At 34.6% G+C, this 21,764-nt stretch overlaps 1 protein-coding gene and 1 long non-coding RNA gene across 2 annotated transcripts in view; one reads left to right on the top strand and one right to left on the bottom strand.

Annotated features, from left to right (window-relative positions):
• Positions 1 to 5,487, bottom strand: part of LOC118913145 (uncharacterized) — a 93,604-nt gene extending 88,117 nt beyond the window's left edge. Inside the window, 3 exon segments of the mRNA XM_036886906.2 lie at positions 1,194 to 2,325; positions 2,327 to 3,504; positions 5,406 to 5,487. Of these exon segments, the coding sequence (XP_036742801.2) occupies positions 1,194 to 2,325; positions 2,327 to 3,504; positions 5,406 to 5,463 (2,368 nt within the window). The 5' untranslated portion in view covers positions 5,464 to 5,487.
• LOC130680998 (uncharacterized) overlaps positions 1 to 21,736 on the top strand; it is a 94,428-nt gene extending 72,692 nt beyond the window's left edge. Inside the window, exon 6 of the long non-coding RNA XR_008994028.1 lies at positions 19,864 to 21,736. This is a non-coding gene — a long non-coding RNA (uncharacterized LOC130680998). The remainder of the gene's footprint in view (positions 1 to 19,863) is intronic.
• Positions 21,737 to 21,764: the final 28 nt, after the last annotated feature.

The raw sequence follows: 21,764 nt of genomic DNA, 5'->3' as shown, positions 1-21,764 counted from the left end.
GACCTAAATAATTATGAATAAAGCAAATGTTGGGGTTAATGCTGTTGATTGTGGTATCTGGAGGCGTGTTGACACTGGGGACCAGTGCCTGTGACTGGATCTTTGCTTTAGAGTGTTCACAGTCGGCCGGTATCCATAGGGCTTTTGTGTCGTTTTTAGGGCTTTTATTTTCTATAGAGTGAATTTTACATTTTATGGCAAAACTTGTGTAGTGGATTGTGCTTTTTGTATTTTATTTCTACTTCTAAATTTTATTTATTTTATTAAAAATTAGGGATAGAACAACAATAAAGAAAAGATAGCTTCTTGAGTAAGTTTCATCATTCCAAATCTCATTTCTGGACAAGCTAGGAATGTTACTGGCAGTACGGGAGGAGATTTTTACTTGCTCGAGATGTAATTTGATGTACAATGTGGAATAATACTAACATTAAATATAAAATATTTTGGATGTACTGAGAAAAACAACCAGGGATTCTATGAAGTGAACAAAATGATATAGTGTGACCCAAGATTGAAAGCAGACAGACCGTATTATGTACTTAGGAAAGGGCTTCCCTCTTAGCCCTCTTGAGGTCTGGAGAGCTCCTGGATTCTGTCAATGATGTGAGCAGGCCTAACCAATGCACAAGGGAGGTCAAAGGTCTGCTTGAGGTCAGAGGCTCCATGGACGGCTCCATCAGGGTTAGCTATGGCCGTTTCTGTTTATTCTCTTTTGCTCTAATTACTATTCCACATGGCCTCCTGAGCAATGTATAACATGCTTCTGCAACACCACAGCAAGGCTTAAAAACACATTTAATCACAAACATATTCTTCCTATACTTCTAAACATGCTTAGCTTGCAAGAATGAAAGAAATGGTAGATTATTTAAGAGTGGCAAAAGGCTAACGTTTCCTACAAAATTGATTTGGCAATACATCAGCTTTTTAAAGAGAGATTGATTTTTTTATATTAAACTGCAGTCTTGGTGATTTTGTTATGCACTGTTTATGGGTGGGGAGGTGATAATGGGAAGAAGCAGGCTGATATATGCTTGCCCATATTCATCTAACTCTAAAATACTCAATATATCTTCAGCAATAAAGAAAAAATCCCAAGCAATAAAATAAAAAGCCCTCACATTAAGACTTTCCAAAGCTCAAACACGTAAAAGTAATGAAAGTTAAAGATTCTGGATAGTCCACTGTACCTTTTAAAGCTGTCTGCTTCTGAGGTGAGAGCAATATGTCTACTTGGTGATAGTGAGCTTCCTCTGGGTCAGTTTTATCTCCACCATCGTTTGGCTTTGTTGAGGCAATCCTTCGGCACTCTGTTGGCTCCTGTTTAAAACTGGTTAGTCCAAGGTTTGTTGCATCATGGTTACCATATTGGTCTGCATCGTTGGTCAGTGTTTTATCAATAAGAAACACATTATCTGTAGCACACATTGAACAGCTGAATTCACCAGTGTTTGGGAAATCCTTTTGAAAGCAGAATTCATCATGATTCTCATTTGGTAAGTCTTCAAACTCTCTGTGGCATGCATTCTTTACCACTGACATCATCTGGAATTTGTCATTTTCAATATATCCCAGAGAGCTGGGTGACTCTTTAGGGTTTTTCATTCCAATGGGATTATTGGAATAAACTGAGCCTTCTTTATCATTTTGAATAATTAATCTTTGTTCTAACTCATCAGTTACTGAGGTCGTGACTGGTGCTTTTGTTCTGCTGGAGGCTGCTGTCTCTGGATGACTTGCCCGGGATTTTGTTTGGCCCCGTTTCACAGTGCTGCGGTCGCTACTGCTGAGTGGGCTGCTGGCAGCCAGGCTGCAGGAGGACACCGGGCTGAGAGGCACCCACTGAGCACCCTTCATCACCAATAGTTGCTATGCTTTCATACGAGAGTCACCATGTGGAATGACTTTGCTAAAGTCTCGGTCATTCATATCAACATGTTCTTCCTCATAATCTTTCAAAAATTCAGCACACTGATTAAAGAAAAGTGTATCCCCGGGGGTTTCTTTAGGTTCTGAATGTGCTGTGGCCCAGTGGGATGGGCTGAATGGGGTGGAAGACTTTGGAGCATTCTGGCTGGAAGGGAAAGATAAAGAATGTGAGTTCTCACAGCGATCTGCAGGTGGAATTTTGCTGCCTTTGCTATAAGTGTTGGCTGCCTTTTCTCCAACGAGCTGCATGCTCAGAGAAGAGGAAGGACAGAAGTCAGAGCCTTTGCCATCTTGAACTGGGAAGATGTCAGTAATGGTGCTTGGCAAGTAATTTATTCCTTCGGGGCTTCGTCGTATATCTGATTCTGATGTTATATTTTCTCCTGTATCAAAGATGATTTTTCCTCTCTCTATCCACATCCTTGGCATCCTCAAAAGGGATTTTACTTACATATGTGTCACTTAAACTTGTGGTCTTTAGGGTATCACGTGAAATAAGAACATTTTTGAGAACAGTCTCAGCCTCACTGAAGTGTTTCTTTTCAGGGGTGTTCTGACTAATTTTAAAGTTCCTTTGAGAGATGGCGGATTCCACCTCATTGTCGTCTAAGGCTGAAGATAGTGTGTGAGGCTTATTCTTCTCCCTCTCAGGGGTTGAGCATAAAGAAACCACAACAGTATTAAAATTCTCCTTCTGGGCATGCCAACAATCTGAGCTCTGATGCTTGTTTTCAAGCTGCCACTTTTCTGGGGGCCTCGTATCAGCATGTGCAGATGACTTGGAGCATGCTTTAGTACTGTGACTGATGGAAATGTTTCTGTGTTTAGCTATTTTCCCCCTTATTTTAGGATAAGTTACATTAATTAAAATATTCTGTTTCTTACTCATGTATTTAACTTTAATTCCTTTCCCTACAATACTTACTTTGAGTAAGGGGCTCTCAGTTCTGGTGATTTCTCCTTCAGATTTAGATGGTGCCTCAAGTTTTAGTTCTTCTATCAGTATATTCTTATATGTAGAGGAGCAGCTCCTAGAAGTGTAGGATCTCGGAATGTGTCTGACAGTGTAATGCTGGTGACATTTTGGACATCTCTTTTTTGTTGGAAACTGCATTCCTGTTTCACAGAAAAGTCTGTTTTTGATTTCTACTTGGACATTGAAAACTCCACATTTCACTTCTGTAATAATTTTGCCTTTTGCTGGTTTAAAGGCTTCTACTGTGCTTGGGAAATTCTTCAGTGTAATTTTTCCTGATAATAATTCTTCACAGTCATTAAACATGACCACTGGTAAGACTTTTTCTAGTTGATAAGAAATGGATGAAACAGAATCATCACTTTCCTTCTCCCTACTTATTTTGCTGTCAGATGGAGATTGTTTCTTATCTTTAGGGAGTAAAGGGGAATCCTGCTTTCCATTCACAGAAGCAGATGCACGCTTATCTCCATTTTCCTTAGATTTCCCTAATGCCTCAGTCTGATGAAACACAGCCTCTGAGGTATCCTCTTTTACTTCCTTTTCAAGATCTTTTATATTGTTTTGGCATGCTTGATGAGCAGACTGAGGTCCACCTAAAGAAAAATGAAGAAAATTTTCTGTGCCCATTTAGAGAGAAGGTATTCCAAATTCTATGATAAATTCAGTATATAGCCTTTGTAAGTATTTTGAGTAACATTTTTCATTCCTTTCTAGTATGTCAAGGTATTTTCCACAACAATTCTTTTCTAACAAATACCATATTTTGAATAAATTATCTCAGAATGCAGAATATCACTTGTTAGTTATAGAAAGTAAGAATATAATTAAGTTTTACTCTAAAACAGAGACTTCTGAAATAAGCAAAATGAAAATTTCAGAGAAAATTTAAGCGAATACATTTTAAGACACTACTTGCTAAAGAGTGAGTTGACATGATCGGGTGTTAGGGCATGGCATTATAATACTATAGGCTAAATCAAGCTTGATCTAATTTGAGATGGTACAACAAATAAAGATGTAGGTAAAGAGGATGGAGGGGATCTAAGTATGGCTTTTAAATAGGTCTGATAGTTTCCTTTCTTGGAGTTGGGGCTTTTTATAGAACAGAGAAGATGTCCTAGTGTTGCCAGATCCTCTCATTTTCCAGGGGCCAACTAGAGCCTGGACTTACTAGATTGTAAAATCTCCTAATTTCTCAGGGTTCATTCACATTTTTAAAAACCCTCTATAGATGGAAGCCAGTATATTTAGGGACCAGCTTTAGCCCAGGATACGCCAGCTTGTAATCTTTACTCCACTGCTATATAATGTTAGAATATTTTATTTGAGAAATTTGTGAACCTGAGCATGAGGTACCAGATCTGTGTAAAAACAATGGATGAAACACAAAGATCTCAAATTATGTTTTAAACTATGCCTGAAAGAGTATTTGGAAAGAATAAAGAAGAATGGGCAACAAATAAATAATGATGTCATAGAAATCTGTGAATCAAGTATCCATATTTATAGAGAAAGGATATTTTTAATAAGTAGGTAGGTTAAAAATTAGAAAGGATTATTCATAATTATTTTAAATGTTTTTAATTTAAGTATTTAAATATGATTTTATATATTTGCATATTTTTAATATAAAATATAAAGAGCAAATAAACTCCAACCAGAAAATATCCTATCAAAATCTGGCTAGTGGTGGCATAGAAGTATGGGGTGCAGAAAAATAATTTCTGTTTCAGAATCAAATAGAGAATTGTAGGTTTAGGAATTATCACTTTCCAGCTTCAGGAGAGGAAGTCAGAATATTCTGATCTACATATAGGTACTTAAGCATACTGAAGAAGTTCCTTAGTTATTCTAACCATTCCTATTTGTCTCTCTTCTGGTCTGAGGGAATGATTTTTTTCATGGCAAGTACCGAAACAGTTTCCAGAAAGCCTGGTTACAATCTGAGAGCTGTAATGTAGAAGCGGTGGGAGAAAAGATATGGAGAAATCTCTCTCTAAAGTCCATTTACAGTTCAGCATGTACACGATAGTGGTTTATGGACTGACAGACTGCCTTCCAGAACTGTAGATACCAATTTATTCTTAAAATAACACCCTCTTGCCAAGAACAGTTCAGTTGATAGACCTCAATTTTATAATTTTATAGTTATAGCCTCTATCAATTGACTACACTTTAGTTATTGCAGTAGGAAGACAGAACTGAGGTAGTTACATAATAATGTGTTGATAACAGATTTTAAGAATAGGCATTTTAATAACCTTTGAATAAGCAAATATTTTTATTTAAAATTTTATTATTTGCAATAAGTATCATTAATAATTAATGCAGAAGTGGATACATAATAACAATTGACCAGACTTCTAAGTTGTTTTGTAACATTTATATGCATTTATCTTCCTACTTTTATAGACATTTCTGTAATAAAGAACAAAGAGCATACGCTAGATAGTTCATTTTACATATACTTGTAAAACCAATGAACTGGACTTACATACTGTGGCATTCAAGATTTTCCATTTTTTATAGGCTTTTCTTCTTTTTCTCCTCATTCTGGGGAGCTGAGGGTCTTCAGCTTTCACTGTCCTTTGAAAAAAATAAAATTTGAGATTATTTTCCCCTCAGAATTTAGGTTTGATAAAATTACAGACTAAACTCATTTGCCAACTTGAAGGCATAGTATCTTTTCTGGTATCCCACAGTGTTCTCCTTTGAATACATTTTTCAATATAATTATATTTCCCTTTCCTGCTTAATTCTACCCCAACTATTTAGTGCATTGTATACTATGTGAACATTCAAATATATATTTTTTCATATTTGTAGACATTTAAGATGCAAGTTATAATATCATATTGGTATAATTGAATTTTTTTCATATTCCAATTTTCTTAGCTTAATAGAAATAGCTATTTTTTTTTGTGGTTGACCTAAATTTATTATCATCAAACCTGTAGCCCTGCTAAACTAAGTAGGGATGGGGAGGTGGTTGGCTTTCACTGCATTATAGTCATATACACTGCATTTAAACATTATAAGATTGTAGAATTATTATTTCTAGAACTCTTTGTAGAAGAATCAATTCTTTGTAGAAGATCAAATTAATTCTTTACCTTTATTGTGAAGTAAAAGGTTATTTTCTTTGTTGAAGATGTCTTAACTAATAGAAAGTGTAGGGGGAGATATTTAAGGGGAAGGCAGGCTCCTAACTTCCCTGGTATCTCATCAAGTAGGTCCCTGCCTGTGCTCAGAGCTCAGCCTGATTCAATTGCTTTACTTTTAGAGGATTAAAGTGTCTGCAAAGATGCAAACAGAAACCGCTTCCTATTGGGGCAGTTTGTTTTGAGTGTATTTAGGCAGCTGTACCTTTGGATCCCTCAGCAGAGAAGCTCAATTTTTATCTGTTTTACATATAAGTCAAACAAAATGGGGCTGCCTTATGGCCAGCTTTGGCATGAATTTACTTAAAATTCTTCGCAACTCATTTCCCTCCTCAAAATCCCCCTACATCACATTATGTGTTGATTTCAAAATCATTTTCCTTGATAAACTCTCAAAGTCTTACAACTTTCTGAAAATTCCTTTTCCTAAGGCAACCTTTCTTATGTAGAACAAACGACACTCATTTGGCCTCTTCCAATTATCCTTTATATTCTCTCCCACAGGAGATACAGTTAAGTCCTATGGCTGACTAAGCAAGACATAATCCTTTCTTAGAAGGCCAGCATGGGCGTTGGGTTGCTGAGAGGATTACAAACATATAATTAGTATCTTTTTTTTTATTCCTGTCTTACACATACTGGATTTTCCAATTTTAAAAATGCTTCAAAAGCAGTTGACTAGGTTATTGATTATTTCTTTATGGTCCCAAGTAGTCTGAAGAGCAAAATGTAGCCTGCTGCACTATCTTTAGTGGAGAATACTCAGGACTTTGACTCAGAAGATCTGGGCTGTGGTCTGGCTCTGCTGCTTACTCAGCAGGTTGTGTAATCTCTGTGAGGTTGAATTTCATTCGCCTGTAAGATAGAAATGATAACAAATTCCACCTTACAGAGTTATCTTGAAGAAACACAACTGAAGATTATGTTATAAATGGTCCAAGTCAAATGGCATCTATCATTCTTAACTTTGTTTTAGAGTATGTATACATATCCATTAGAATATACACATAGAGTTGGGCAATGCCCAACATTGGGAAAATATCCATCATATCAGACCTGTAAGTGAATGCTTGGATAGAGCTGATCAAAACTATAAGCTTTTTATGAGCTAGAATATATAGAAGAAGGTTTCAAGATCATCTCACCAAAGTTCTCATTTTACAACAGAAAAAATGATACCAAGAGAGTCCCTCCTTCCTTTATCACATCAATAGTGGCAAATTTAGGGTTAGAACCCAGGCTGTAAGGAATAAGGCTAACTTTCTCTTTGAGTGGACACACATGGTATAGAAGGCCTGGGATTTTTTCTGATCATACAAATCAATTTTTAAAATCAGTTTGCACTCAACAAAAAGGTAGCCTATAGTATGGGAGAATATATTTATAAATGATATATACAATAAGGTGTTAACATCCAAAATATATAAAGAACTCATATGATTCAACACCAGAAAAGCAAATAACCTGATTTAAAAAAAGGGTGGTGGACCTGAACAGACATTTTTCAAAAAAAGAAATAAAGATGGCAAACAGGCACATGAAAAGATGTTCCACATTGCTAATCATCAGAGAAATACAAATCAAAACCACAATGATGTATCACCTCACACCAGTTAGAATGGCCTCTATCCAAAGACAAGAAATAACAAGTGTTGGCGATGATGTGGAGAAGAGGAAACCCTCCTACACTGTTGGTGGAAATGTAAATTGGTGCAACTGCTCTGGAAAGCAGTATGAAAGTTCCTCAAAAAGCTTAAAATAGAAATACCATTTGACCCAGTAATTCCACTCCTAAGAATTTATCTGAAGAAAACAAAATCCATGATTTGAAAAAATATATGCACCCCTATGTTTATTGCTGTATTATTTACAGTAGCCAAGGTATGGAAACAACCAAAGTGTCCATCAATAGATGAATGGATAAAGAAGATGTGGTACATATACACAATGGAATATTATTCAGCCATAAAAAAGAACAGAATCCTGCCATTTGAGACAACATGGATTGGACCTTGAGGGTGTTATGCTAAGTGAAATAAGTCAAGCAGAGGAAGATAAATGCCATCTGATTTCATTTATTTGTGGAATCTAAAATACAAAAACAAAAACAAAATGAACAAAATAGCAGTAGACTCATAGACACTGAGAAGTGACTAGTGGTTACCATGGGAGAGGGGTTAGAATGGGTGGGTGGGGAGTGCAAGGGGGATAATGGGGCACAAAAATTCTTAATATAAGTTGGTCATGAGGAAGGTAGTACTGCATGGGGAATATAGCCAATGATTCTGTAACATCTTTCTATGTTGACAGATACTAACTGCACTAGTTGGGGTGAGGATTTAAAAACGTTGGTAACTGGTAAACCACTGTGTTGTATACTTGAAACTAATATAAAATTGTGTATCAACTATATTTCAATAAAAAAATTAAATAAAATCAGTTTGCACATTAGCTCCAAAGGAGCATAACAACTTTGTTCCAGAAAATTGAATGTACTATTGAATATGTACCTGGTGTCTAGCACAGAGCTTTACACATAATAGGGATCTAATAAATATGCATGAATAAATGAATTAGATGCATAGCCCCTATCTGCATCTCATTATGTTTTTAATGATGTGCCCTCTTATATTTCTAAATGTATTCTTTCCTTTTACTGTGTATTGATTTGTTGAGAGCTAATAAAGTTTCATTTTTTTAACAAATACGCTCTGTAGTTCCATAAAAGGCACCAAAGTCAGTTGATGACACTGCCTGGAATAATTGATGTAAGTCCCATAAGCAATCTGTTGGGGGTGCTACAAATTCTATTTTATTTAAGTGACAGCAAACATTTCTCCCTATTAAACATAGCATGGCTGCAGCCACATTTTCTAAATTGATCCTGAGCAAAATAAAGAAGGGGTGAGAGAAGGTGCTCCTCTGCAGCCTAGTTTCCTGTTTCTTTGTGCCTTGTGTGGGGACCTCTTCCTCTGAGATAGTCAATCACCTTATTCTCTCTCCAGCTTCTCTCTCTTTTTTTAGAAAGGGCTTAATACACTTACTCAAATAAAGTTTTTGAGGATTAAAGAATTTGATATTTCAAAAAATTTCAAAGTGTTCACCATTGCAAAAATTAGAATACTGTTGGATTTCCTCACACACAGTTAAAAATTTTAAATTTCACATGGAGACACCACAATCATTTCAAAGGTTTCCTATAATGATTTATTAATATTTACATATTTCCTATCTCTAAAACAAGTATCTCACACTTTCTTTCTCCACCTCCTATTCCTTTCTTCTCTTCCCAACCTCTAAAGGATGATCTAGACACATAATCATAGGAAATAGAAGCTGACTGAAATTTTCTCTGCTTTCCAATATTAAAACTACCAACTTCTTTGACTTGTACATATACTATCAAATCTCTTATTATGTGGATGAAGTAATGTTCCTGGGACCATTTTCCTACAATTATTCTCCTGTATTCTACAACATCAGTTTCTGTCTTCCACTGCATCATTTCAACATACAAACATTCCTTGACCAGTCCATATACTGTCACATACCCTGTTCATCTTTGCAGCAATGCACCCTGAAGGAGTTGTCTGTATATTCTGACCCCACTTGCTCTGCTTACATTCTTGCCCAAACCCACTCCAAGCAGTCTGTTCTCCTCCCTGCCCCACTGAGAGCACTCTTGCCCCAGCCACCTGTGATATCTGTATTGTCAAAGTCAATAGTAGCTTCTTTGTAGTCATCCTATTCACACTTTCAGCAAAGGATCACTCCATTCCTCTTCAATCTATTCCTTTTTTTAGATTTTATGGTGCTACACTCTCCTGGTCTGTATTTTGCTCCACTGGCCATTCCTTCTTAGATGTTTTTGCTGGATCTTCCCTTGCTCAGTCTCTAAACTCTGGCATCTTCAGGATCCCTTTTGCTTGTTCATCAACTCTCTTAGAAAATCTCAATAATTTCCATGACTTTAAAAGCATCTATATAGATGATTCTAAATTTCATAATTCCACTCCTGACTTCTCCCCAAAATATCTAACTTAAATATGTAACTGCCCAATTGACATATCTACTTGGATGTCTAATTGGAATCTCAAATTTATGTCACAAAGTGAGCTCTTGATATCCTCTGTCATCTCCAATTTTTTACTCCCCTGAATCTTTCCAATCTCAGGCAACAGCTGCACCATTCCTCTAGCTCTAATCAAACACCTAGACATCATCTTGACTTTTCTATTAACTTACTTTCCCCATCAAATCCACCAAAAAGCTTTCCCTACTCCATTCCTAAATAACTTATCCTTAATAGGTCCATTTATTTTCTTCTCTTCTATTGCTACCATCCACTCGAAGGCCCCCCCATATATGTGTGTGTGTGTGTGTATATATACTTTTAAAAATATATATTTATATTCATAATTTAATTCATATATTCATATTTAATTAATAGTTTATGTATATTTTTATATTATATATCCTTTAAAGATATATAATATGTTTAAAAATCTGGACTACTGCAATAACTTTCTACCTGGTTTCCTTCTGTATTTATATCCTTTGATTATTTGCATAGCAGCCAGATTTCTTTTAATATATAAATTAAATCATGTCATCCTCCTGTTTAAAACCCTCTAATGGCCTCTTATTCTACTTTGAAAGAATTCTAAGCACTTCAGGTTATTTTTTAACACATATGCATGAAGTATAATATCCACAAGTGAAATATATCACCACTAGACCTTGGGATATATATTATGGTATCCATTCCACTATAGATATCCTGGATTTATATTTTTCATAAATGTTTATTCTGTGCAAAATTGGCAATAAAGCTCAGGAAAGTTGCCATGATTGCTGTTATATATCAGCCAAATCCTATCACATTTGAGACCTTTATATTGGATTTTATAAATCTTTTTTCTAACTGGGCTTTGACTCATTACTATAATTCAGAGAAGAATGAGGAAAAAAGTAAATAGGAAATACTAACCATCTTTCTACTGAATTACATAGTGATACCATTATTCTAAGAAAACTGTTAGATGGTAAAGATTTTTTTTTAAGGTATTGTTAGAAAATTGTACTAGTGCCACTTTTCTGACAAATTACTTAGAATTTCTCTATTGTATTGCTAAGCTGAAACATTTCCCTTGGAACATTCAAAGGGAATGTTCTATAAGCAATAAGAAGAGAAAGATTCATAAAAGGGTAGATAATGATCACTTAAAATTCTAGAAGGAGACAAAATATGAAATAAATTCAGAAGGTTAAATGCTTAACTTCTAGGGTAGCATACCATTCAGTACTTTTTAATGCCCACTGGTTCCAGTTTAGTGTAGAATTTGAAAGAAATCTTAGTGTATTTCTTATGACTTCATTTTCTTGATTTTAACACAGAGGCTATGTTTTCTGTACTAAATATTTAAAGGAAATTTATACAAGTAAAAGAACTTATAAAAAGTTCAAGTTTAAAAATTTTCAAAGAGAAGAAAATTCTCCATATACTTTTGAAAGTATGTTTAAAGTGTACAGACTTCTGTATTCCCAATTTTGAATGGCATGGATTTTAAACTATACTCTTTTGTCTTCAAATTTTTAAAAATTATGTAAAGCATAAGAGTTATATTGTAAAACAGCTGTTTTAGAAATGCCCATATATCACTTCAGACTTGCACTCAACTTGTACATGAAGCTACAAGGATAAAACTTTACAAACTTAGTTGCCGGGCAGTAATTCTTAATGAATTACGTGCTGGTGTCTTGAAACTAAACAGCTTTAGTTAAGAACATTTAAGGGTGTCTCAGTGCTTTTGCAAATTGTTCTTTACACCTTAACTTCCTTTCCTCTGGAGAAAACATTGAAGAGTAAATGTATTTAAATCTATATTTATATAGATTCACATGGATAAAATTTTAGAATTTTTTAGATTAAAATATTTAAATAGAAATATCCAAATCTCACATCCAGTGAAACCAACTTTTTCCTTTCCCCCAGCACACAATGGGGCAGGTTGTTGAAGCTCCCAGGGACCTTGTGCAAAAGACACTTTTGGTGATCATTAGAGCATAAGTCTGTTAAGGTCTTGATCTCAGAAGAATAGATATAAAAGAACCTCAATACTAAAATAATTATCTTTAAACATAACCTTTGTTGGGATGACATCACCCTGTCTGGCCCATAATCGATCAAACATGACTGAATAGAAGAAGGTAATCCTTGGAAAGCAAGAAGCCCACACTACACAAATTGAAGTAGAATCTCTGCAGAAATGAAATAGAGATAGAAAAGAGCACTGTGCAGTGTGGAATTTATTATTGTTATTACTATTATTAATGTTTTAAAAACTGGGTAAAGAAAATTTTATACTAGTAAATGAAAAGAAAATTGAGCCTAATATTTAATAAAGTTTGAGACATTAAGTAATACCAGCAAAGAAGGGAAGGGTGAATTAAAAATGAAAACTCCTTACAGGTCCAGAAGGGTCTACCTTTGTTTGACTGAGGGTGTGTAGGTGTGAGATTATCTACCAAACTCCCTCTTTTTCTTTTTATCAGAGGAAACAGAGATGAAGTAATTTGCCCAAGGAAACAGCACGCTGAGATGCTGCTTCGCTTCTTTTTCCCCCATGGCAACACTCTGAAAGTGAAGATATTTTACATAAGATTTTTGAAAGATTTTTCTTGTTTTATTGTGTTAAATGTAGAGGTTGTTCCTGACATGCTTCAGGAATGCTTTCCTCTCTTTCTTATAGAATGATTCTGGTGAAAGGAGTTAATTTATAATGGGGAAAAGCCAGGATACTTCCCACGGAGGGCACCTTAAAAATCCAGCACTCTATGTTATGGGCTCATGGTACTGAGCTAGACTTAATGAAAAAATGTGAATAAAATGTGAACTTCAAGGGGTTTTCGGTTTAGCACAGGGATTCTTAAACTTGAGTGTACTTAAGAATCACTGAGCTACTGGCTAAAAATGTTGATTTGGGGCCCCACTTTAAAGATTTGTATTCTGAAATGGGGCCCGGGAATATGCAATTCTAATAAGCACCTACCCACCCTCTTGTACACACACCAAGTGATTCTCATTCAGAAGGCCTGTTGAAGCAGATAAAATTGGATAGGTGGAATGGAACCTCATTCAGAAAATCTTTAATAGCCTTAAGATTTTAGACTAGGATAGTCCTGAGGAAACTTGTAATGAATTCAGTTTCACCTCATTCCACCTCATTTTCCTCCTCTCCCAATTGGTACACACTAAGGCTTAAGTTTTAATCTTTTTGTTTTGGTTTAAGCACAGATTCTTTTTCTGTATTAGCAAGCTTCTAGGAAGAAAGCTCCTTGGGAGATCACTATTTTTTCTCAGCCCAGTGTAGAGGCTTTACCCATTTATGTACTAAACTAATCTTAGGTGATAACTCCCCAATATCCTTCTTTCATTTTGTGCTAACCATTGCTTGTGATAAAAATCTAGCAAGTCAGACTAGCAGTCCAGGGCCACTAGACTACGAATATGCCATATTGTATTTTTGATTGCCTGTGGTCACATTTGGGTTCTCAGAGTCAAAAGTTTCCTATAATTTGGGTTTGACTTTGCCTGTAAGAGCTGAAATGGTTGGCTGGTACATGGGGGACTGCAGTGTAGTTAGATGTTCAGAAAGAGGGTATTTGGGAGGGTGAATGAGTAGCTAGACCTTGCCCTTCCTATTTATGATAGTGTATCCAACAGTTCAGCTCTTCAGAACTCCAATATTTGTAGGGCATGGTTCTTTACACCTCTAGTGAAGTATCTTCCTGAGATTAAGCCAGACCCATGGCTACTCCATTTAACCTGAATTGAGTCAACAGAGCTTCAGAGAAAATTTACTTTTGGGCCTATCAAAGGTAGATGCAACACTCCAGTGCCTTAGATTATCCCAGTTGCCTGAGGAATCACTGCACATGTGGGCCAAAATGTAGGAGTCACAAGGACAAAGAACTTGTCTACCTTATACTTTGATGTGTTCCTATTCTATATGTGTGGAAAAACACAGTAGTTAATAAACATCTATTAGATGAATGAATGATTACAACTTGCTCTATTGTTTCCCAACCTCAGTCATTTGTGTACTATAATCATGATTTTTACTACTCCCATGGAATATCTCTGCTGTTATTTGCTTAATAATTTTATGGCTACTTAAATTTTTTACTTTAGCTTTATGTTAGACAATAATATATGTGAAATTCTGGGTTGTAGCTAATACACATTAAAACAGAAAAAGAACAAATAAAAATAAAATATTTTTATCTTGCATCACTTAAAACTAGTTTGCATACTAGCAGTGGTGTCTTGTTTTAGAAGGTTCAGTCATACTCTATGTGCTATTATCATGACATTATTAGACTGGAAAACCCTGAAGCAGTATATTTTGCTTTGCTTCATTTCCTCTTTGGCTTCAGAATTACTGTTAGAGTACAAGTTTAGCTAATCCCAGGTGCAAAATGATGGATGAATTAAATATCACTGTCTGAAGAGGAATCACCCTATTCAGCTATAATTAGAACTAAGACTTAAATTTTTAATTTTTTTTGTTTTAGCTACTCTAAAGTTTTTTTTTCAATGGCTAGGTCTGAGAAATCTGTACTATGGTTTTCCCCTGCTCTGGCCTTGACCAGCACAAGGACTTTCAGAGTCTATCTTGAGAAACACTTTTCCATTCACTCAGTCCCATGTGACATTTGACATTATTCCTTTTTGGCTAATTATACTGTCTGCAACTAGCTAGACAAGAGGTGACAACTTCATTTCAACATTTATATATTTCAAGTAATAAAAAGTTTATTAAACAGGTGTAGTTCCATTAAGATGAAGAAAGAGGAAAAATAAAGCACAGATGTGCACTTAAATATGTCATAGATACTTGTCAAAGTTAGCAGAATAATAGGCACCAAGGCTAATTGAATAGATCTCAGGGAGTACTTTTTCCTGCTGAAGACTTTCCCTTACTTATTAATTACATGAAGAATGCCTTTGAGTTTTCTAAAGAGGAACGCTGTCTCTTTTTTCGCTTATTGAAGTGGAGCCACACTACTTCAATAACTGTGTTACAGAAGAGCTATGCTTCTCTGAAGAATTAATAATTGCTGAATTACCAACTCTTGATGAGTTTCAATGACATCCTTTTAATTTTGAAGCATTCAGCCTTAAACCTCAGTTTGGAGAAGTGTTTGAAATACACTGTGTCTCAACTTTCATACAGAAACCTCTGCATGTAATTCCCCCAAACATGAAATCCCTGATTCTTTTGATGAGGTGCCTTATTGCTCAAAGGTAGACTATATCACCAATTCAGACACCAGAGTTTTTGATTGCTCAAAACAGAAAATGTGTACAGGTTCATTCCTTTCCAGCCTAGAACCAAGGAAAACCACTGATTTCAACCACTGCTTAATTCTGAAGAAATCTCAAGTAAATACTTAAAAACACTCAAAATACTTCTTCCTAGCCCCGAAGCCAAACTGTTTTACTCACAGTAGCCTAAAAAGTAGGCTCATAGGTGGTAAGTTACTTCTACTTCTTCAAAACATTCAGAAGAAAGTAATGAACATATTCTTTTAAATGTTTTAGTGGAATGTTATCATCAGGCTATTAAATTAAAATTTTTTTTAATTTTTAATTTTTAGTAATATTTAGGGTACTTTGGGTGATTTTAAATTTCGTTACTGGCTTAGAATTCCTAATTTAACTTAAATTACCTTGAAATTACTTGTGTTATCTCTGAAAAAATAATTTGACAAGAATACTAATGTAAACAAGGTGTAAAGACTTCAAAGAGACTTCAGTCAAAAGATTTAAAGGAGTTACCATCTCCAGTTATTTCAGGATCACCATTTTAAAACATTTTTTATGTTTACTTTTTCACTAAAGAAAATAAATTTCTGTAGCTTAATCCAAACTAATGCATATTTTTGAAAGCAATAAATATTTATTTAGAAATGTTCTATGCTTGTTTTCTGCTGACCTTCCTCTTAAATGGCATGTGCTATTTGTGTGCTGTAGCTTTGCCCACTATCATAAAAGTATAAATTGCAGTCTGTCCAATGAAGAGGGAATGAGAAATTATGTTTAGAATTAATCTGCCAGGTTAATTTAATTGCTTTATGATTGGGTTTATGTTGGGCAGATAATCAGTACAAACATTCTGTCCCATCTCTTAAATTCATTGAAGTCTGGGCAATCTCATGAGATAAGAATAATGTATCAGTGCATTTTGTGTAGTGTGTATCTTCGTAAGTCAGATCACATTCAGAATTTTTATTCTGCTTTTTGCAAAAGTAATCAGGAACCAGTCATGAAAGAGAAATCACAGCCGATTAGAGACTTGAGAATATGACTCATCATAGTTAAATTCCTGGTGTGTCATTTTAAAGACCTATTTTAAAACTTGGTTATTGGATGATTTTCCCCTGAAGAAAAGACACCAAGACTATTTTATGAGCATACAGATTGTAATTTCGTCACATAGTTACTACAGATTTCTTTGAGGAGTTAAATGACTTTACATAAGAAAAAGTGAATTGCCAGCAACTGAGGAAAAACCAACAAAAAAAGTAGACAATAGAGATATAATTTTTCAGTTTACTTTTCAAATAAAGGATTTTAGGATACTTAGTGTTATGGTGCTCTGAACTGTTTAAATTCTGGGGGATGAAAATGGGAAAGATAAGAAGGACTGGCTTAATTCTTGACGGCGAGAGGAATTTTCAATTTAAATATATGTTGCCATCAAAATCTTGGAACATATTATTTAAGGATCCACTGACAGTGAAACTGCAAATATATTATTTTGCAAAGTTTGATTTGGTATTATTTATACAAAAGATATCAGCCAGAATATTTGTCTATGAAATTGGTCTAAATCTTGGAGTAACTGCTATTGTTATAGAAAAAACTGTAATCTTTACAGTCCTTTTCCTTGAGATCAGGTTGCAATATTTTGGGTGACTAATATGTTTCAAAAATTAAAAATATAAACACATGTAAGTAAAATTAAATATAAAAGTAATGAAGAAAATTTCTACTAACTAAATGATATGAGAAAATCATTTTGGTGATTAGTAAATTTAATGCTGCAGTGGAAACAGAGTATAGGAATTCAAAACAAAAAGTACTGCTTTGAAATGAAACTGACCCTCCCTGAATTCAGAATGAATTTCAATTCTGCTCTCAAGCTTAGGTTGTCAGTTGCATTTTCCTTGCTTTCTAAATGCACAATTTATTTCAAATAACCAAATTAGGATATGGATGGTGGCTATTCAAATGTGCATATGATGTCTTTCTTAGCATAAATAGAAGGCTTAAACACATTATTTAGAATTTTTTGGATGTATCCATCATCTCTATTTGGTAACAGAGCAAGTTACAAACAGCTGTTGGATTTTTCGTGACTGGAAATAAATGTTGTCTTCATATATAACATTCAAATACTTTTCCCTTTGCTATCATCCTTGGCAAAACAACTAATTTAGGACAGCGAGGATTAAAATGGAGACTACTTCAAAATGGCAAAAAAAAAAAAAAGGTAAAAAGAACATATAATCAGCTCACCTGGGTAAAGCCTTCATAAATTCCTCAGCTGTGAAGGAGACATGGATAAAATGCAAGTATGTATTTTGAAAGGCAAGAATATGTTGTAAGGATCTGAATACTACTTGCTCTACTTGGGATTTACCTGGGTTATCTTAATCCAAAATCTGATTAGTATATTTAATCTTAATGCAATGTCAGGAATGATCTACCAACCTTTAATCAGTCTATTAATATCTGTTTTAATCATTCTTAACAGTCTGTTTATTTTCAAATAAACTTTTGGTGTACATGATTCACTGTGTGCTTTTGTGGCTCAGGAACTTAGAGAGGGGCACATATGAAACACAGCTATGTTCATGTGGTGCAAATGAAGTGGAAGAAATCCAAACAAAAACGAAAACTTAAATGACCTAGATTGGCTCTTTACATGGGTATGGTTAATTATCAGGTCATTAATTTATCTTTGTGTGGTAGATACAGGGGTAGAAGCAGGATGGCGTATGGTACAGTGGAGGCTGTAGAGTTTGATTAGGAAGATTTAAATTTGAGTCCCAGTTTCATATCCTTGGGGGAGTCATTTGACTTCTCTTAGACTCAGTGTGCTCAGTGGTAAAATTGGGATAAAAAATAAAGGCCCTGATTTATATTTTTTTGAAATCCAATGAAGTATGTAAATCAAAACATAGTTTAGAAGTAATGTTTAGAATTTTTAAATAAGTGAAACTTTTCTTTTTAACCTGTAGCACATGATATTGGTCATAATCAGGTGATCTTTAATGAATGTTATTAATGCCTAATAAAAGTTTAGATGGTTTTTGTGACTTTTTGTAAGAACATATATATACAGGGTTAGGGAGAAAGGGAAGTGATGAAAGTTGAAACTGCAGAGGTAAATTGCTATGCTAAGGAAATTGGACTTTACCTTTTGTCCAAAAAGGAGTCATTTTGAATAAATTTAAGTAAGGGAAAGACTAGATAAGATTGCCCCTAAGCAAGATCTCGTTGGCTGCAGTATGAAGAGTGGACTGGGAGCAAAACTAGAAATAGGAAGACCAATTTAGGAAGCTGGTGTAGAAACAGGTGAGCAGCCTGAAACAGGATGGCAGCAGTGGAGACAGAAAAGAGTGGGAGGGAGAGGGAGAGATACTACATTTCAGGAAGTATTGAGAAGTAAAACAGGATTTGGAGATTGTATGGCTGTCGGGTGGGGTACAGTGAGGGATAAAGTAGACAAGGATAACAATTCCCAAAGTTCCATGCTGGGCAACTGCAACACTATTGAAATAGGGACACAGAAAAAAGAACATGCTTGAGATAGAAAATGTCTTAGTTTTACATATGTAGTATTTGGGAGACTCTGTGATGTCTAAGTAGGTATGTCTAATACACAGCTGAAGATAGAAATTTGGGAACCAAATAAGCAGTGAAGGTCTCACAGAAATGTCCATAGTAACACAAATAGAAGGACCAATCTGAAAAATGACCAAATTAAAGGGACTGAAAAAGGAAATTGAGACTGGACAGGTTTTTCTCAATAATGCAGCATTATTAAGAAAATCCTGTAAGATAGCTCTGGTAAGTGGGAAGATAAAAGGATTTGGAGTGAAAGATTCAAGCTTTGGCTCTATTTATTTACAATATGACTTTGAGAAAGTTAACCCTTTCAGCCAATTGTAAGTTGGGTGTGGTATTAATATGCATTTCATAGGATTCTTCAAGTAGAAAATGAAATAATAATTGTCAGTATTCTACATGTAAGGTCCTGTGTAAATACTGTTAGTATTATGAGAATAAGCTAACCAAAGAGTTATGTTTTCTTAGAAATTTGTTGTGAATAGGGAACTATACGTAGTTCTTAGAAATACATTGGAAAGAAAAGTCAAAAAATAACTTTTACATAGTCCAGATATCTGAATTTGAATTAAATCTATTTAATACTGATGTTAGATATACTGAGCATATATATATACTTTTCATGATGTGAAACAAAACAAAGCATTTTACATGCTAACTATTATTATCGTAAGAGAATGAAAAATAAATTTATTCACAAGGATGTATGATCTGGCTGGGAACTATAAAAAAAGATCAGTATGTCAAACCTAGTAATTTGTATAAAATAAGAGTATTTTTCTGAAATTATCATTATTAGATACCTCTAAGTCATGAAAACTTGAGTTCCACATAGTTATGTGTATATTTTCTCCTTTCATCCTCGACAGTGGAAAAACACATGGTGCTCCTACTGGCTTCCCACTCGTGGCTACATTTGACAGAATCCCTCACTGTGATGCACAGAGGATGATGGTAAAGACCAGTGCAGCCCAAGGTATGAATTTTCATGCATTGTTAGAGCATTTTATTTGGTGTTCCAAATCCTCTAACTGTTTGGTACTAATGCATTCAAAATTGTTTCAAAAACACAAATCCAGCAAAAAAGCAAAGTAACTGTAAGCAGCAAAGCCATAGGATAAATGGTACTTTGTTACCTCCACTAACAGAGACGACTTCAGCTTTCTGCTATATGAAGTAAGTAATAAATATCTGTAACTTGTTCTACTGAGGTGTTCAAAACATCATTCTGCTCCAAAGACTACACTTCCAGGTTAGAGTAAAATGGGCAAGATAAAAAGTAAACAAACTTTAGACTAGATCACTTGTCTACTTACTCTGTCCTAAAATAGATACAAATTTCACTTTCAATTTCTACTCGAGTGGAAACTCCAATTTATTAAAAATGAAATTATTTCACAAGTTAAGTGGTTAGAAGAATGTTCTTAATCCATCAGGGGTGAGACAATGAGGTGTTCTGTATCATTCCCATAAGCACAGGAATGGAAAACCAGAACTTTTTTTTTCATTCTTTATGCTGTAGTCTGTCTATTTGTTATCAGACTTCTAGTTAGAAAGAAAAATGTTTCCATTAGAAAAAAGGCTTCTTTTAACTTAAAATCTGTTTTAACATTTCACAGTTGCCCCCACCATCTGTAGAACATCATTATAATGGGAATTGTAAAAAAGGAGAAATATCCACTGTCCAATGCTATGGCAGTTGTCTACTTAGCAATAAGAGAGAAATGTAGTATTGTTCAAGGAATAAAGAAAAGTTAAAAGTGCTACTTTCGTCAGAGTACAATTATATGTAGACATACTTCAGTGAAAGCGGAATGAGGAATTTGCCTGTTAGCCCAATTAACATATCCAAATATTCAATTTATAGTTGCAAAAATTGTTCCCAAGCAATAAAAGAATTCAAGTTTCTGACTACCCATTTTTCCTAAGCCATCTTTATTACTTGGATAAGTTTCCTTTTGACCATTTCTACTGTTGGCAAATAATTGAATTATCTGAAAATCCACTGTATAAACTACACTTCCTTTTAGAAGCTGTTTTGAAGTCTATCTGAGTGTCTTGGGAAGAAAAAGGACAAGGTATGATTTACCTCAAGACCTAGATCTTTTATGTTTGTAGACAGATACTCCTAATTTTGCACTCTGGATTGTCTTAGTTTTCTACTAGAAAACAGACCTTTTAAGCAAAGCACATATATAAATTTCACTCAGCACCATTACTTCCACCTTGCTTATACATATTCAGAACCTAATAACTGGTTCTCATCAGAATAAAATTTGTACTGTGGAAATTTTACTCTAAATAATAATGGATGTGCTTTACAGAACATTTTCACCTAATATTTTGCTATATACATATTTGTAACACAGTTCTAGGATGAGTTGTCTGCTCTCTTTATATAAGATTTAACTAAGTTTATTTGGCTTAAACAAACTTAAACTTTCTCTTCCCATCTCATGGTCTCACCCACTGTTGGTCCATTATTTTCTGTCTTCTCCCAAATCCCTAACCTCATCTTGAAAGAGTAACTGAATCATTTTTCCATCTACATGAAATATGTGGGATTCTAATTCTTTCTAGTCCTTCCATGAACAGTAAACAAGTAAAAAATTCAAAATGCTATGATTGGTAATATTAGGCAAGTAATAAAAATAGACATTAGACTATTAGATATATAACATTAGATATATATTAATTTTGAACCTGAAGTTAAAAAATTGTGTATGTGTGTATGTAAGTCTGTATGTGTGTATATATGTATATGTCTGCT

This window comes from Manis pentadactyla, chromosome 2 (assembly GCF_030020395.1).
Source record: "Manis pentadactyla isolate mManPen7 chromosome 2, mManPen7.hap1, whole genome shotgun sequence".
Lineage (NCBI taxonomy): Eukaryota > Metazoa > Chordata > Mammalia > Pholidota > Manidae > Manis > Manis pentadactyla.
The sequence above is the reverse complement of the archived record's forward strand: the minus strand, read 5'-3'. Positions and strand labels throughout refer to the sequence as shown.